Source organism: Anticarsia gemmatalis, chromosome Z (genome assembly GCF_050436995.1).
Source record: "Anticarsia gemmatalis isolate Benzon Research Colony breed Stoneville strain chromosome Z, ilAntGemm2 primary, whole genome shotgun sequence".
Classification (NCBI taxonomy): domain Eukaryota; kingdom Metazoa; phylum Arthropoda; class Insecta; order Lepidoptera; family Erebidae; genus Anticarsia; species Anticarsia gemmatalis.
In genome coordinates, this window is record NC_134776.1 from 20,637,958 (window position 1) to 20,657,408 (window position 19,451).

The window sequence follows — 19,451 nt, forward strand, 5'->3', positions numbered from 1 at the left end:
TTGAGACAATCACAGTCGATATTGGGAATTGCACCATAACTTCAATATACAAACCACCAAATATCCCCTTTTTATTTACCAGTACAGCAAACTTCAACAACCACCCCATAAAAATTATCATTGGAGACTTTAATAGCCACAGCTCAGCTTGGGGCTACACTGAAACGAACCCGGACGGTGTTGCTGTTGAAACATGGGCAGAAAGTATGGACTTTGCACTCATCCATGACCCTAAACTCCCGTCATCTTTTAATAGTAGGAGATGGCAACGAGGCTACAACCCTGATCTGATTTTTGTTAGTAACATTATCAGCCAGCTTTGCGAAAAAACCGTTTCTGGGCCTATCCCACACACCCAACACCGGCCGATAGTCTGCCGAATCCAAGCCGCTGTTAAACCTTCTACCGTACCCTTCCGCCGCCGTTTTAACTTCCACAAAGCCAACTGGGAGCTTTTCTCAGATACTGTAGATTCAAAATTAGCTGACTTACTTCCTATACCCAACAATTACGATCAGTTTGTAGATATTGTCTGGAAAACCTCCCGTAAGTGTATCCCTCGAGGCTGTCGTACACCCTATATACCCGGCTTAAATGGTGACTCTGCAAAATTGCTTTCCCACTACCAATCTCTCTACGAGAAGGACCCCTTCTCGGAGGAGACGCTCTCGACAGGAGAGGAGCTGATGCGCTTGGTAAGTGAGAGCCGCAAGCAGAGTTGGATGAGGCTTGTTGATAGCGTCGATATGACGCATAACAGCAAAAAAGCCTGGTCCACTATCAGAAAACTCACGGGAGATCCACCAAAGCCCATGAACCCTGGAAAGGTAACGGCAAATCAAATTGCCCACCAACTATTGTTGAACGGAAAACCACCGCAACGACTGACCAGAACCAAAACACCAACAACTAGTACGGAAAATGATAACCATAGCAATATTAGCAAACCATTCACATTAAATGAAATAATCACTGGCATACACTCACTAAAATATGGTAAAGCTGCTGGTACTGATGACATAACAACAGAACAAATCAAGCACCTGGGCCCCGTGGCGACATCATGGCTTTTGGATATGTTCAACTCATGCCTGAAAGACTTAAAGATCCCAAAACTGTGGAGACGAACTAAAGTCATTGCACTCCTTAAGCCCGGCAAATGCCCATCGGACCCAAAAAGCTATCGTCCCATTTCCTTGTTATGTCACACATACAAGCTTTTTGAAAGAATGTTATTAAATCGCCTCACCCCCATCCTAGAACCGACACTGATACCGGAGCAAGCCGGTTTTCGTCCAGGCAAATCTTGCACAAGCCAAACCCTCAACCTGGTACAACACATTGAGGATGGCTTTGAAACTAAAAGCGTAACGGGGGTAGTCTTTGTCGATTTGACCGCTGCGTATGATACCGTCAACATAAGAAAACTACTGGGGAAAGCTTATGCTTTGACCGGTGATTTAGGCTTTATCAATATACTGCGGGAAGTTCTAAGTAATAGGCAATTTCAGGTGCATATAAATAATAACAAAAGCAGATGGCGTGTTCAAAAAAATGGGCTCCCACAAGGAAGTGTTCTGGCTCCTTCACTCTTTAATATTTATACAAATGACCAACCCAGCACGCCAGGTACCAAACGCTATATTTACGCAGACGACCTTGCACTAGCAGCCCAGACGCCGAGCTTTGAAGAGTCCGAAGCACTACTCACACTAGCACTGGATAGACTTGGCGACTACTACGATGCAAACGCTCTAAAGCCAAATCCATCCAAGACACAAGCATGCGTATTCCATCTTCGTAACCGTGAGGCAAAAAGGACTCTCAATGTATCGTGGCGAGGTGTAAACATAGAACACTGCAATCATCCGCGCTATCTGGGCATCTACTTGGACCGCGCTCTGACTTTTAGGGCTCACTGCTATAACACAAAGCAGAAAGTCGGAGCTCGAAACAACCTGCTGCGACGTCTCACATCATCGTCCTGGGGGGCAGCGCCACATGTACTCCGAACCACAGGTCTCGCACTTTCCTTCTCGGCTGGAGAATATGCGTGCCCTGTGTGGCACCGCTCCGCCCATGCCAAAGAAGTCGATACAGCTCTTAATGAGACATGCCGCATAATAACGGGCTGCCTTAAACCAACACCTCTCCACTTACTCTACCCCCTAGCAGGTATAGCTCCGCCCGAAATACGTCGCGAAGTAGCTTGTGCAGTGGAGAAACGTAAACAAGAGATAGACACTCGCCACCCACTGTACAACTACGAAATGTGTCGCGCACGACTTAAAAGCCGGAGAAGTTTTTTAAGAACTGGATCTACGGACGTAACCCCACGAGTGGCTAGAGAGAGCATGTGGACTAATAAACATCCAGTACCTGCCGACTTTCCTAAACCAGCAGAGATCTTACCTCCGGGACATCAACTGCCCTGGCCAACCTGGAGATCATTAAATCGCCTGAGATCCCAGGTTGGCCGGTGCAGAGAAAGTATGGCGAAGTGGGGCTTCTCTGACTCGTCTTCAAATGGCTGCGACTGTGGGGCTTCCTCCCAGACAATGGCACACCTGCTCTCCTGCCCTAATTGCCCGTACAACTGTACCAAGAAGGACTTATCCGAGGCAAGCCATGACGCCATTGCCGTTGCCGACTTTTGGTCGAAACATATCTGAATATATATTATAACATATATATATATATTTACATAATAATACATATACTCGTATTTATTTACTGTTTATATAAAACTGGAGGTATCTAATAAAATAAAAAAAAATAAAAAAAAACTAAAATCCATTGACACGAAGAAGAAGAAGAAGTGCGGATTGAAAAAATATTTTACTATTGCATAGCCTATTTATTGAGGTAGGCTATAGGCTATATAACGTCGCGCTACAACATGTAGGAGTAGAGTACCAGTTAAATATGTTACGAAAACGGGGAAAATTATGACTCATTCTCTCTTATGTGACGCAAGCGAAGTTGCATTGGTCAGCTCGCCTATTATAATATTGGAAATGCGAATCTATCGATCTGTTATGATTTCACAATTAAACTGCGAAATAAGCTTTAAAATTTCGCGTTGTGTATTTACTGTTTATTATGGGTATGATACAATATGAGAATTAACGCGAACTTGTATTTTACCAAGGAATGACTTATCACCGCGGCACGTCTCCAAAACCTTTGCACTTATTAAGCAACTGTTAATAGTGGTATTTGAGCTGTGCGTTTCCGTGATTCGGAGGGCACGTAAAAAGCCGGTCCCGGCTGTTGTCTACTAAGATATAGTCGTTAAGCCATATTGTCTCGGGCGGCTCGAACAACTTTGACACTAGATTGACCACTAACCATACGACAAACAAACTAACAACGTATTTTGCATGGAGATGGTTGAAGTCACGTAACTGATACGACTAATTATATGGATGTGAATGAAGCAAGGGAAGTCTGTAAGAATCTAATCAAGTGACGTTCTCTGGTCTTTGCCTACCCTAAAAGCAGGAAGGCGTGATCTTATGTATGTATGTGTGTGTGAAGATGAAGTATTGGTTAATAAAATAATCGATTCGTAAGGTTCTAGAAGTGTGTGTTTATACGCTAGAGGAGAATGCGAGTCAGCTATAAAATAATATCTTACATCGCACATTTCATTGGACAATTTTCACACGGTCATCTGATTCCAAACTAAGTGAAGCTTGTACTGTAACCAGACTACTGATAAACATACTTATATACTTGCGAGCGGACTGCCCCGACTTTGTTCGGGTGTAGTACAATTTTATGCTGCGGGAATTTTGATCATCAAGCCCCAACAGTTAGTTACATATAAAAAAAAATATTCAATTTAGTTATTCAAAAGTTATGCGCGTACATACATTTGGGCAGTTCATTTTTATTTCAAAAGATTAATCACTACTTTCCTCTCAACACTGCACCCAATAAATCATTAATATCACATTGTTATATGAAAATATTGACATTTCAAACGAGCAAGCCTTGAGTTTCTTGCCGTTTCTTCTCACGAGCGACAGCTTTTCCGAAACGGTGGTAGATAAAATATGCTATGACGATTTCAAATACTTGTTTCAAATGAAATAAAGCATATTTGACTTTGAATTGACTAGTTGACTAGGTATTATGAAACACGTAACACAGCACTGAATATTACGCGTGCCACGTATGTTCACGATTAATTCAGAATTCCCCGAATTAGCTTTCATGCGGTATACACCAATTGGTTTTGCGATTTCCGAGGAGGGTTTTAGTGTATAATTAGGCTTAATCCGGGCGAAGTCGTGACGGGACGCTAGTATAGTTTATTTATTTATTTATTACCACCTTACACAACAGTATCATATGATTATAAATACACTAGAGGCCACCCGTGACTTCGACCGCGTAGAATCCCTTCCCGTGTAAATCCCGATCCCTCGAGAACTCCGGGATAAAAAGTAGCCTATGTCTTATTCTAGGTCTTCAGCTACCTACATACCAAATTTCATCGTAATTCAGTAGTATTTGCGTGAAAGAGTAACAAACATCCATACGTACTCATAAACTTTCGTATTTATAATATTAGTAGGATCAACATAGACAAATTTACCATTCATAATCCGTTCAAAACGTGCTCTTCACCCAAATATTTGTTCCATGATTCGACCGCCATGACGCGGTAATAGTGGTGAAGTGACCACGCTGACCACTTGAACGCAATTACAACAATAATGCAGTAATTATACACACAATTGATTATTACTGTGTAATCAATGGTGAATACCACATCATAATATGTATCGAGATTGGATAGACTTGCAGTACACATATTCGGTTCGTCATCGGTCTAGGCGGCCGGCGAAACCGAATATGTGTATATGAATTTTCGGGAAAAATGCCGCTCGGCATCGCCGCACCTACATGTTCAACATTCTTGCTGCCAATAACTCAGTTGGTGGGTTCAATTTTTTGGGACTTGGGCAGTGAAAGTGAGAATCTGGATTATGACGATCGGACTGAAAGGAACTGCTCGATCGGCACAAACCGAGCAAGTATAGTAATGGCTTCGAGTCGGTTTTGTTGTTCGGGAAATATGCCGGTCGTCATCGCCGCGCTTGCATGTTTAAACTAAATTGTGACGATCGGACCCGAAGGAACTACCCCATCGACACAAGCTGAACTATAATCACCGTTACAAACGTGCGAACTACGCCATTATCAAAAGAATGAAATGAATGTGACAATGTGTGAGTGCGAGCGAGAGACTAATAAAATGACATAGCACGTTTGAAATGGCTCGAGTATAATGCAGTAATTGCTACGTGTCGATTTTGTTGTTCGGTAAATACTGGCGAACCGAACATGCAAACCGAATATGTGTGCAGTAAGCTTTACTTCGTAATCATAGCGAGGGTAAAGGCACCCGTCAACTGCGTCATTGTCTGCACTAAATTGCATTAGATGCTGTTGATGTGACTGCCTTTGTGGCCTGTGGTAGTGTATCCGACTGCTGATCACTAGGTCCCGGGATTAATTTCCGGGTCGGGCTAAGTGCGGTTAGTCTTTTCAATTTATATTGGCATATTTGTCAATAGTAGCACGGATATATTTTAAAGTGCTCGGAATATAAAATGGCATTCTTAATAGCAAAACGCGGTGGGTGTATTTCATGCTCCTCGTGATTTTACGTTTGTATATTATAAAAACACATATTATTGTATCCAATATAACTACCAAAAATGCGGCTGCGATTATCATTTTCGTATAGAAAAAGGTTTATTAATACGTCATACGTTCTGTCGTTCATTCTGACCTCAGATTCCAATGGGGACACAATTATTTTACAACGAATTCGGACAAAACAGTACTTAAACAATGAAACCTTATGAATAACTCTGTTTATTGGTGAAAACCGCATGGAAATCCGTTCAGTTATTTGTGTTATTCGCAGAATACAGATTGACGCGGCGAGTGACATTGTTTTATTGTAATGTTACGTAGAAATGTGCTATCAATTGAATTGGAAAATTATTATGATAATATTATTTAAACAGGCTTCGTCCAGGTATAATACAATTTCAACCCGTTGATTCCTGTGAATTTTGATCCCATTGATGTCATACAAACCTTGACAATTACAAACATATTAAATAAAATATATCCAATTTAGTTTAGTTGTTCGAAATGCATATACAAAGTGGCTGATGTTTTACAACTGGCCGCCTGTCTGAAGTCAACCTCCTTGAGAATCCTAAGTTTACTGGAAAATTTCGAAGGGAAATTTGAACAGTGACGGGGATGGGGTTAATGGTATAGAAATTTAGGATGTAGGTTGGGACGGGACGTGTTGGTTAAGACTGCAGCGGATCTGGTAGTACAGGATCGCATATCCGTTAGACATTGTTTTATGATCGGATAGATCCATTAGTAGAAACATTAGCCTGCACTCTATGTGTATGCATATGCGTAGTGCATGAAACAACAATCGCGCGTGAAAGAACGCGCGATAAAGCATGTGTCAAGGCGGCCATTACTGACCAATACGTTATCATTATTTAAATTATGAAGAGTATTTCACAGAGTGTAGTGACTTTGCATGCTCCAATTCGCGGGCCGCTGCATTTCATAAAGTTAGTTAAACAGTTGTTTTGAGCTCAAAATACAAATAGCGAAACATTTTGTGAGGTGAACTAAAGCAGCGATTATCTGGTGCCGTGTGTAGTTTCAAACGTGCAGTGTTCGCGGTAAACGTTAGAAACTATTAATTAGGATAAAGTTAATTATAGTTCTACGTCTAGTTTAATAGTGGAGACGGATTTTGGTGTGTTGTCTTGTATGACTTAAAATATTAAGGGCGGTTTGTACCGCGCACGTAATGTTTCGTACCATTGTCTTTAAAAAAAAAACAGCAATGGTAACACGTTTTCTGTATGGGAAATCTAGGAGTGTATAAAGTGAAAATAAATCTAGATATTGCGTAAATATTTAGTTTTTACTGGTTATTAAGATCGAGAAACAAATGCAAAAATATTATGTTTGTTGCATGGAAGGAGGAATAACATACATAATAATGTTTAATCTATCCCTATATATTTATTCCTCCCTCATCTGAGAGCCTTTGCCCTGCAGTGGGACAGTAATAGGTTTAAAAAAACTGTCTAGATATGCACGAAAATACTGCAAAATGTCGACAAAACTGGTCGCTGTAGCCGAATATTTTCTAAAAGGACTTTCTTTACACAAAATACAGTAATACTTAAACGTTTGATTCAAAAATATATCTCATTATTTTAACTCGACAAATCGCAGCAGTTATTTTTAACTTCTTACAATAAGGCAAGGAAAACGTCTTGAGAAAACTTTGCATGCCTAAGAGTTCTTTAAAACAGTTATGGAAGTAATGCAAAGTCTTTAACTTGCATTCGCTTGTCGGGAACTTTACCTCTAATCTTCGAAGAGACTCTAGAACTCAATTTATTTATTTGTATAACTAGCTTCTTTAAATGTAGAAGTATATAAGTAAGTTTATCAGTTATCTAGTTACTAAAATACAAGCTTAGTAGCTCTGCTTAGTTTGGAATCAGAAAATCTTGTGTGAGTTGTCCACTACTAAAATGTGATAGCAAATTTGTTTATCATTCAAGTACTAAAAGAATGCGTCGCGACTCAGTGGAGTAGGATACAATTTGTTTGGATAGAAAAACCTTTTTATTTCGTTTAAAGGAACACAAAATGAAGACTCTCGGCAAACAGACACAAAGTTATTACATAAATCTCATACTGCAAGGATATAACAAACATTGTTTTCTCTGCACGTCGAGTCCAATCATAGCTTTAGTCTTTTTCGACTTGAACAATCAACACCGCGAACCTGAGTAGTTTTCCACGTATACGGGATTAAATAAACACGTTACTAAAGGTGGGTCTACAAGTCTATACTATCGGAGCAAGGCTTCCGTTGAGCACAAATCTATACTAATATTATAAAGCTGAAGAGTTTGTTTGAACGCGCTAATCTCAGGAACTACTGGTTCGATTTGAAATATTTTACAAAAACGGGGAAAATTATGACCCATTCTCTCTTATGTGACACAGGCGAAGTTGCGCGAGTCAGCTAGTTTATCTATAAATAAATAAACATGAATTACCGAAATGTATGATGAACTTTTAAACAACAGAACTAAATTGGATAATATAATTCTTGTAATGTGTTTGTAACTGTCAGGAGAAGTATTGTATGGGATCAAAGTTCCCACGACGAATTAAATCAACGGGTAAAAATTAAACTATGGACGTAGTTGGGCCAGTTTTCTAGTTTTATATAAAAAAGTATTCGTTCGAATCTTTCAAGTCAGTCTACACTAAACGAATTTGTGCTTGGTTTTTCCGCTAGTGGTTCGCTCGTTGACTCTATCCTAGACCCACCTTTACAAACAATATACAAGGGTAGAAGCGCACAAAGAAATAGCCTTTTCCACTTTTTCTTGTTAATGAAATGCAAAGCTTTGAGGTGCGAGTCGTGTTATCTAACACTTCGTAGAAAAGTCTAACGTCTGTAAAATATTTACTGCCGGTTTCTGATTACATTTAGCGGTAGTTTATCTATTCAATAGCGTTAAAACTCATATAATAAAACGCGTTTGACTAGATAAACTACCGCTAAATGTACCCCAGAAACCGGGGTAAGTATTTTACAGACGTTAGAGTTTTCTAAGAAGTGTTAGTTTATATATTCAATAGCGTTTTTTATATGAGTTTTAACGCTATTGAATAGATAAACTACCGCTAAATGTAATCAGAAACCGGGGGTTAATTTTGTGAAGAAATAAAAGGCAACTTGCAGCATATTTTTATTAATTTGCCTTTTCGGCGAATAAGTGCCCTATTTCTTACAAATATGCCGTACAACTAATATCTACTAAAACATAAATTGAACACTAAAGTCTTTCTCAATATTGACCCTGTCGTTTGTTGAAAATCGAATGAAAATTAATTCATTAATTTATTTTAACTGATTATACAAAGTTGTATAAAGAAGGACATGCCAGTGGCATTTTCTGCCAGTCTACTTTATAATTAATCTGCTAATCGTTTTATATTTCACTGTACGTTTGACTACTTAAGTGGAATCCTTGAAACACCACAATTAGGAAAGAAAGGGATTAATTCCTAGGATTTTAGAGGAGATTATAAACTTGAGACTAATTTGTTGTGAAGCTTAGCAAATATAATGAGCTTCGCAGTTTTAAGTAGGATATAAAAGATCCTACTCACGGATATTAATACGTTATTATTATACATTTTACCCGCGGTGAAATGCAATGGTTGAAGTATTTGTGCAGATTATACAGTTAGCATTGTTAGTCCAATGCAATGCGAGCTTATTGCCATTTACTAGGTACGTCATCAAACTCACGGCAAATATTGAAAAATATTCTGATATAAATGAGAAAATAGCATTTAAATTGCATTAGGTGCGTAGTATTCGTAACCGGCCAGCGGTAGTCTCGTATGGATGTGAATGAAGCCAATGAAATTTGTAAGGATTGATATGGTCTCGTCTTGGCCGACCCCTATGTGAGAAGAAGTCGTAATTGAATGTATGTTTGTATGTAAATCAGAAAATACCAATAGCGATATAACCGACCCGGAAAACTTACGAAATTAGCAGTCCTATACACTACCGACTACGCCACAGCAGCAAATTAAACAACAATGTACAACAAAATAATATTTCCTTTCAGATCCACATATACGAGAGCAACAACGGCAACTTCCTATCAGCTGGTGAGATGCCTCTCCCGGTGCTGTACAGCATGATGTCCTTCGTCTTCTTCCTCAGCGCCTTCGTGTGGACCTTCATACTCAAGTCCAGCCGCCAGCCGGTATACAGGATACATATTATAATGTGTGTTCTTGTGTATCTGAAGGCACTGTCGCTGGCGTTCCACGGGATTAACTACCATTTTATTGAGACGAGAGGAGAGCATGTTACTGCGTGGGCGATATTGTTCTATATTACGCATTTGTGAGTATTTGTTTTGAAGTTTTTACTACTTTTGAGGTTACATTTTGTAGGGATGCAAGTAATGCCCTGACAAGTCGATGTTTATCATTAATGTTAACTTACACTATAGTAAAATATTAATCACACGTCGTATTATTGTTACATACGATGAATGTGTCTGGAAGGAAAGTTAGGTAATCTGTCTGAACTTATAAAATGAAACACCCTACTTGTCTAAAATGCGAAAAGCAGGATATTTTCTTTGCTTCCACGTGTAAAAGTTAAAACCACCCACATAATCTGATTTAGTAATTTGTTTTTCAATTCCGATGTTAGCGTACCTATTTCACTGTGATGAGATAAATTTTACAGCCCGTAAATAAGTCTTTGATAACCTATCTACTGGATAAAAGTAACATTCATATGAAAGCATCTGATTGAATTCTACCTGATAAACTAACTGACACTTAGCCAAGAGTAGTGAAGACCTATTCTAAGTATAAATCTACTTTTCTCTGTAGCGGAAAATTTATCGTTTCAGTCTTAATATAAAGGGCATGTCGTAGGCTTTATCTCTTAAAGCAATATTAATAGACCCCTCAGATAAGGCTTCCTCGTTATATTTTTATTTCAAGTAATGATATTTATGAAACACATAAATATTTCGAAAATTAAAAGGTTAAAGGCCATGGAATAAATCCCTCGTTCTTGTGTAGTAGTGTGTAGGAGGCTAGTTTTACCGGTAATGTATTTATTTTATCATCACATTTGTTATATCTGTGAGAGAAGAGTTAGCTATAAAGTACTACGATATATCGCCATTTACGTCGACATATAGATTTTTATATTTTGACACGATATACCTCGGTTACTAAAATCAGACTAAATATACTATACTAAATCAGAATAAAGACAGACTGAGAGAATAAAGACAGACAGAGAGAATCAGGATGTCAGACTATCAAGCTTCTAACTACGGGTAACGACTGTCAAGATATACAATTTAAAACTGTTTTATCACCTCCTATATCCACAGTAATTAAAGCAATGATAACTACAATTACACTTTCCAACACTTAATTTCAGGTTGAAAGGCGCCGTATTGTTCGTGACGATCGTTCTCGTCGGTACCGGGTGGAACTTCATCAAGCACATACTGTCAGACCGGGATAAGAAGCTGTTTATGATCGTCATACCAATGCAGGTAATAGCCCAATAATTGGGTAGTTCACTCTCTCTCATCGTATGGTTAGTGGCCAACCTAGTGTCAAAGTTGTTCAAGCCGCCCGAAGGCCTTTGACGTGGCTTAACGACTGTTATCTTAATAGACAACAACCGGGACCGACTTTTAACGTGCCCTCCGAAGCACGGAGACGCCCAGTTCAAATACCACTATGCGGTCATCTATCTATGGAATGACCACGACAAGGTTAGCTTAACCCACAGATCGTTTACCGAAAGGTGAGCGCAACTAGCTATGGGCGCCTCAATATGGTAGTTCACTGAGTTAAGGTCAATTTGGGTAACTTTGAATCATTTGGGTAACATTGACAGTGGGATAATATTACCATATGAAACCAACACAATTGATAAAAGTTTATTTTAGTTTTGCTAACTTTTATCAATTGTGTTGGTTTCATATGTAAAAAATTCTCGAAACTAGTTCATATTCCCACTGTCAATGTTACCCAAATGCTTCAAAGTTATCCAAGTTGACTGTAACGAAAAACTTAAACTTGTATTCGTAAAAGGTTTATATAAAATGCCCAGGCTATGTAATTTTGCTGGTAAATAGTGTTGAAATTGTCATTACTATAGACAGAAACATTTTGATGCACTCATTTTATTACCAACGAAAATACGAAACTGTGACGTCACTTCGTATTCCTATACTAAAATGTATTTTTGACTTTTCATAAAGAGAAGTTGATTTGACTGGTAGTCATCTACCCTATTTATTAGAGAGCCTTGTATGCAAGGTTCGCAGTACAAAATTCAGTATTTAAGAAATCATTGACCTGCATTCTTATGCAGCTGCCAGTGAGTTGTTTGAAACAAATAGTTTTTTGGTGAAAAAGGCACTCCCACACTAAGAATTGCTCTTGAGTCGCGGGTACTTTAACTAACATACAAACAATGGACACAAAGTACAACCAGACTCGAGACAATTATTTGTGGATCACTCATATAGTTGTCCCGTGTGGGAATGGAACCCACGACCTCCCGACGCAATGTAGTGGCGTGGCGACCACCTTAACTACAGTGATAAATCGTGTATTCAATCAACGTTCTCTACTAAGTTATGAAACTAAAATAGCATATTTTAGATGTTATTTCTTTATAAGTTATCGTCTTTCAAGCTTACCAATATACACAATGTTTATGGGCCCTAAAGTAAGATCATTTTGTGTAATATGCGACCGACGGTGCGCCCGACCGACGCCAGCGTAGAAGAAAATAATCCTTTAACATTCAATATAATAAAATATCAATGAATACAGATAATTACAGCACTTAAGTCCTACCTGGGTCTATCTTCCTAAGCTCATTAGCCACCCATTCACAGTGTGGTTCAATGTTCACTGATTTTCTTCTTTTATAGAAATGAAATTACAGTGTCTGTGGGTGATTTTAAGATCACTATCCGCTTTCTCAATTGATTGCAGTTATTTCTGTAACAGAAAAAAATATACGCTTAAAGAAAAACAAGAAACGTCGTTATCTTTGTATCTCGGTAAAAAACATACATAAAATCACTCCTTTTTCCCCATAGGGATAACCAAAAACCTTGGTAATAAATAGTAAATTTGTTTGTCTACGAACCTGTGTGCAATTTAATTATAATGCAATAAAATGCCGACACAAACTACTTTTAAAATCATAAGCAATTACCCTCCTTTGCGTCGCGCGTCGTTACTGAATTTAGTATAGGAGAGCCTTACTTAACTTGGAAGGAATCACGTTAAGTAAGGCTCTCCTTTATTTAACAATTTAGTTAGTTAACAATACTTATCTTTATTTCCGTTGAAACATACGTAATATAGGCAGAGACTAAAGAACGCCACTTGGAACGATCCTTACAAACTTCCGTTGCTTCCTTCACACCCATACATCTTGTCATACAAGACCGACGGTTACTCTACGGCTACGACATCACCGACATGATCTGTTATACTTTTGTTAATATTTTATGTACTAATGTTTCAGGTGCTAGCTAACGTGGCCGAGATAATTCTAGCGGAGAGCGAGGAGGGCGCGGCGGAACACAACGCGTGGCGCTACATATTCGTGCTCGTCGAGCTACTGTGCTGCTTCGCGATCATGTTCCCTGTTGTGTGGTCAGTACTTTATTAAACTTATTAACTGTATCTGTGGCTGACAGCCGGGCAAGAGGTCTCGGAATCGAGTCCCGGCAAAAAATATTTATACATTTGCCACGGAATCGCTACAAAAAGAATCTATTCCACACATTTCGGTACTACTTACAAGTATTTTATGTTTGTACAACTAGAAAGCGTCAGATAAGTTATGTGTACACTGCAGCCTTTTCAAAATCATTTTTATCAATGAAAATTTACAATCACTATGGACTGGTTGTTGTTGATTGAAGTATCACAATGTATTTCTGTCGCTAGCAGTAATTTGTGATTTAGTCAGGACTATAAGTGTCCGTTATGATATGTTATGATATCATGCAATTGGCATTCCAATGAAGTACAGCAAATCAAGCTCACGTTTTTGTTTCTGTTTAAGAAGATTACTTTAGTACCAATGTGGAGTTTAGAATCTTTTTGCTACATCGTTTTTCTAGTTAGTGTGGTAGTTGTTATTTCAATTATGAAATTCTAACTTAATACATAAATTCTATCTATCTATCGTATGGTTAGTGGTAAACCTAGTGACAAAGTTGTTCAAGCCGCCCGAAAGGCCTTTGACGTAGCTTTGCGACTGTTATCTTAATTGATAACAACCGGGACCGACTTTATACGTGCCCTCCAAAGCACAGAGACGCTCAGTTCAAATTGGTTGCGTAACCCACAGATCGTTTACCGACCGGTGGGCACAACTGGCATAAATTAACACCTAGGGTAGAAAGACAACCAAATAATTTAATATTTTCTTAATTAATATGACTTTATTATGATATTTTCAGGTCAATACACCACCTACAAGAGGCGTCCAACACGGACGGCAAGGCGGCCATCAACCTGCGCAAGTTAATGTTGTTCCGTCACTTCTACTTCATGGTCGTATGCTACATATACTTCACAAGGATCGTCATATCTATACTTAACGTGAGTTTTGATACACACACTATTATAAATTTAACCCATTATTTATTGTCGTTCTCAGAGAGAACAGTGGAGAGGAGCTCGTCGCTTAGTTAACAACAGCCGCGCGGTTTGATCCCTGACGTTAAGCCACGCTTGCCGAGGTGGTTCTGTGGATGACCATCTTATACATATCGAGTTCCTCCGTATTTCGGAAGGTCCCGGCTGTCATTTTCGAAGATCTATGACAGTCGTTAACAGTAGCTTGAAGCTTGAAAGTCTGACAACCAGTCTTACCGAAGGGTATCGTGTTATAACCCGGGTAACTGGGTTGTGGAGGTGAGATAGGCCGTCGCTCCATGTAAAACGCTGGTATTCAGCTGCATCCGGTGTGACTGGAAACTAGTATCTAGTTTGGAAGAAAGGCTATGCTGATATATCTGTTGTCCCACAGATGGGAAAGGGTCTTCTCCTATAATGAGGGGAGGGTTAGGCTTAGAGTCCACCACGCTGGCCAAGTGCGGGTTAAGGATATTGCATTACAACTGTGTTAAAGAACTCTAACACATGCAAGGTTGCAGCACGGTGTTTTCCTCCACCGCTGGAACAAGCGATAATTATTTCTAATACACACAAATAACTCCGAAAAGTGATGGCGTGTGGTCATCACTTCCGTGAGAGGTGCATTTTCAGACCTTGCTATATCAACTTTTTGTCAAACTTTGTGTAAATCTGTTCAGTAGTTTGATAGTAAAAGTGTTATATAAAAGACTAGCGGCTGCCCGCGACTTCGTCTGCGTGGTATTAGTTATCCAGTTTCTACATTTTTTTACTGTTCTTTCATGTAAAAGTTTCGTTTCAGTACTTTCAGCTGTACGTTGTCCATCAGTCAGTTAGACAATCAGTAATGGTAGAGTTTTATTAGTAGATTGTTGGTAGTTATAGGTTTTGCGATAACTGTTTAGCATATTTACTTGAAGTTTGACAAGGAGTTATTGAAGGTATCAAAAGAATACTAGGTGCATAGATTGAGAACGATTGGTGTTAATCAGCAGAGGTGTTTTTTGCAGTTAGAAGAGAGAGTTGATAATTAATTTATGTACTTTCGTTGAAATATTATATGGGAATCAGAGTGGGCATGTAATTTCCTTAGGAGTGTTTGAAGGTTTATTGTTAGTTTAGTGGTTGTATTTTGGAAGATTGTGTATTAAGATTATTTATGATTCTTTATACATGATTATTAGCTGTGTTTTTATTCTGTGAGTTTATTGATTGCAGATTATAGTGAGGTTTTGATAATTTTTACATTAGGATGGAATTTGAAGTTGTTTTTCTGGTTGAAGTTTTCATGTTATTTGGCTGTTTCATTGTTTTTTGTAATGGAAAGGATATGAAGGCAGTGAAACTTGATCCAGTGATTATTTTTTGTTTTGCGATGATTGATTTGTTGGTCGTTTAGATATAGTATTGGGTCGTGAGTGTGTGGTGAGAATTCTCTTCTGTTGATGAAGGGATTTGGAAGGAAAGGGGGAAATCTTTGTTTAGTGAAGGGTTACTCAATCAGGTTAAAGGAGAAAGATAAATGGAATGTAGAAGTATATATTTTGATATTTCTTAAGAATAGTGATTCGTTTAATAAATTTAAGTATTGTGTTATTTTTATATAAATGTATAATGGGATGGCCACAACAGTGTCGCCTACAGTAGTATGTAGCGTTACTTAGTATTTGTTTTATGTTAAAAATGAAAAGACATAATTATCCCGCTCTCCGATAAAAGTAACATTCATACGATTTAAAATGTGTGATATCTAATTATTACACCTACAAATACATACAGAACGGCAAAAAATCCTATTGATATTCTTTAGCGTAGTAAAAAATCTCAAATAAACAATTTAACATGTATGCTGAAGTATTGATTACAGTCGCAAATTTGAGAAGAATATTATTAAAGAAGTGGTATCGTCACTTTGTTTTATTAATTATTGATCTTGCAAAATTCTAATTGATATTTACACGCTCATTCATACTTCATACAAGCGCGGTGCGACTCCTTGGCCGAAAAGTAGATGGCCACACTGACGCGTGACGCCGCGACCGCGCGTGGATGTTACATAGATGGGATACTGTAAAATGAATGCTAAGTAATTCTCCGGGGATTATGAATTATGATAAGTTAGTTTCTCTGATAAGAATATTAATGGATATTGATTGTTATCATTGTTATGTACTTACATTTTTATGGTCTGGTAAAATAAACGTTTCGTGTTTATTTGATTTTATGTAATAAATGTCAAAGTATTTCAAACCTACATCAATCAATGTAATGTTATTCGGTATTTGAATAAAACTACAATGCAACGAGTTACAATTGTAACAAGTAAAAGTAGTAATTCGTCGCAGTCTTAGGTCAAAGTGTCTCATCAATAGTTTATTAATCTCTCGCTGGGAACCTAACTCGTCACTCGTCACCAAGTCGCCGGCGCGAGCGCGGACCGCGCGGAGTGCGAGGGCGGCTCTCTTTGATAGTTTGAGCAGTACGCTCGCGGAAGACGAAAGCTCTTCTCCGGTTTAGTTGTCGTGTTCGTCGTGTCGTGTGTGAACTGTTGTTTATTATTACTTGTTATTGTTTCGGTTTTGTGTCGTTTGCGTTTTTATTGTTATTAGTTTTCTTATTGTTGTTTTCGAAGTGCAGTTGTGTTTACGATTCCCACACGGAGCAATTATTTCTTAGCTGGTAATCGGACCCGGCAACTCATGGTCAACAATTGAATACATGTACCTTTTATGATTTATTTCCTTAATTTTTAATTATTTTGACTTGTTACCTTAGCTGGTAATCGAACCTCGCAGTCAGCAGTTTGATACACGCACTGTTTATAATAAATTAAGTAATCATTTATTTCAGGCAAATCACCCATACTTTTGTTTACATAACATAAAAAGATATTACATGGATATACAGGGTGTCCCAAAACTCAACGATAATCCGAGACAGGATGAAAGGCCAAGTCATACCGGTTATAGGAAAAATAAAAAAAAAATTCCATATCACTTAGTTCAGCAATAATAGACATTTGAAAAAAAAGTTGAAATTCCACACCCTTGGTCGCATTTTCAAGTCCTGTGATCAACAATGTCACAATTTTGCTGTGTTTTTTTTAAATTTCGTGATCTCCATTAAATATGCTATTAATCGTAAAACAAATTTATGCACAAAACATTGTTAATTTAATAAAAGAAGTAAAGTTTTAGTGAGTCATGGTTCACAAAAATATCGTTAGTTAACTTTGACGCTTCATATTGAAAAAAAAATGTACCACACTACCCTTGGCAAGTTATTTCAAAAGTTGGCGCATTTAATCAAGATTTCAAAATGGGGCAACACTTGCCACTTTTCTTGCCATTAAAAATGTTATTTTTATTTGAACGACGAGTATCCTCGAAAATGGATCGTACGCAGTGGTACAATTGTATGGCCTCCTCGTTCCCCCAATCTAAATCCAGTAGATATTTTTTACTGGGAATGCAAAAAATAAAAAGTCTATTCGAAATCAATACAAAATCTATCAGAACTTCTCCAGAAAATTGACACAGCGTCAGAGGAAATAAATGCAAGGAATTTTGCTTGACTGGTGCAAAGGTCTTTTGTAAGGCGTTGTAGAGCCTGTATTCGTGCCAGAGGAAAACAATTCGGAATTACTTTAGTTTAAGGAGAATAATTGAATAAGAACGATGGTTCGTTCATTCTTTTTTTTAATATTATTATTACCTATTATGTTTATTACATTAAATTTTGGGTATGGACTGACTCAATTACCTCTTTCCTAAAAATAATTGCTTTCCTCTGGCACGAATACAGGCTCTACAACGCCTTACAAAAGACCTTTGCACCAGTCAAGCAAAATTCCTTACATTCATTTCTTCTGACGCTGTGTCAATTTTCTGGAGAAGTTCTGATAGATTTTGTATTGATTTCGAATAGACTTTTTATTTTATGCATTCCCAGTAAAAAATATCTACTGGATTTAGATTGGGGGAACGAGGAGGCTATACAATTGTACCACTGCGTATGATCCATTTTCGGGGATACTCTTCGTTCAAATAAAAATAACATTTTTAATGGCAAAAAAAGTGGCAAGTGTTGCATCATTTTGAAATCTTGATTAAATGCGCCAACTTTTGAAATAACTTGCCAAGGGTAGTGTGGTACATTTTTTTTTCAATATGAAGCGTCAAAGTTAACTAACGATATTTTTGTGAACCATGACTCACTAAAACTTTACTTTTTTTATTAAATTAACAATGTTTTGTGCATTAATTTGTTTTACGATTAATAGCATATTTAATAAAGATCACGAAATTCAAAAAAACACAGCGAAATTGTGACATTGGTGATCACAGGACTTGAAAATGCGACCAAGGGTGTGGAATTTCAACTTTTTTGAAAAGTGTCTATTATTGCTGAACTAAGTGATATGGAATTTTTTTTTTATTTTTCCTAGAACCGGTATGACTTGGCCTTTCATCCTGTCTCGGATTATCGTTGAGTTTTGGGACACCCTGTATATAACTAATAACTAACTTATTTAAGATTATAATATTATTATTATGGCACATATTATTAATTGGTAACAATGTATTTATTAACGTTATTATCATAATAAAATGTATCTCTTTAATAATGTAATAACATATGTGTTACAGATCACGGTACCGTTCCAGTACGCGTGGATAGACGAGATGTTCCGCGAGATGGCCACGCTGGTGTTCTTCGTGATGACGGGCTACAAGTTCCGCCCGGCCGCCGCCAACCCCTACTTCACGCCCACGCATATGGATGATGTGCAGCCAGAAGTGTAAGCATGCTTTTAGTTATATGGCTTTTGTATTCCATTAACGTGGCAAAGATGGCATATGGCAAGATTGGCAAAACATGCTGTCTGGTTGATGGTTATTTAGGGTTTCGTACCCAAAAGGTCAATACAGAACCCTATTAGGAGCTCGTGGCTTAGTTAACAACAGCCGCGCGGTTCTTCCAACTATGTTAGAGTCGGCTTCCAGTCTCACCGGATGCAGCTGAATACCAGTGTTTTACATGGAGCGACTGACTATCTGACCTCCACAGCACAGTTACCCGGGTTATAACTTGGTGCTCGGTAAGACTGGTTGTAA

General features: G+C 38.1%; 1 protein-coding gene across 1 annotated transcript in view; it reads left to right on the forward strand.

The window, feature by feature from the left end:
• The window catches only part of LOC142986213 (protein GPR107), a 67,234-nt gene that overhangs the window by 39,371 nt on the left and 8,412 nt on the right, over positions 1–19,451 (forward strand). Inside the window, exons 6-10 of the mRNA XM_076134562.1 lie at positions 9,741–10,024; positions 11,090–11,207; positions 13,211–13,341; positions 14,157–14,298; positions 18,984–19,135. Coding sequence (XP_075990677.1) covers positions 9,741–10,024; positions 11,090–11,207; positions 13,211–13,341; positions 14,157–14,298; positions 18,984–19,135 — 827 coding nt within the window. The remainder of the gene's footprint in view (positions 1–9,740; positions 10,025–11,089; positions 11,208–13,210; positions 13,342–14,156; positions 14,299–18,983; positions 19,136–19,451) is intronic.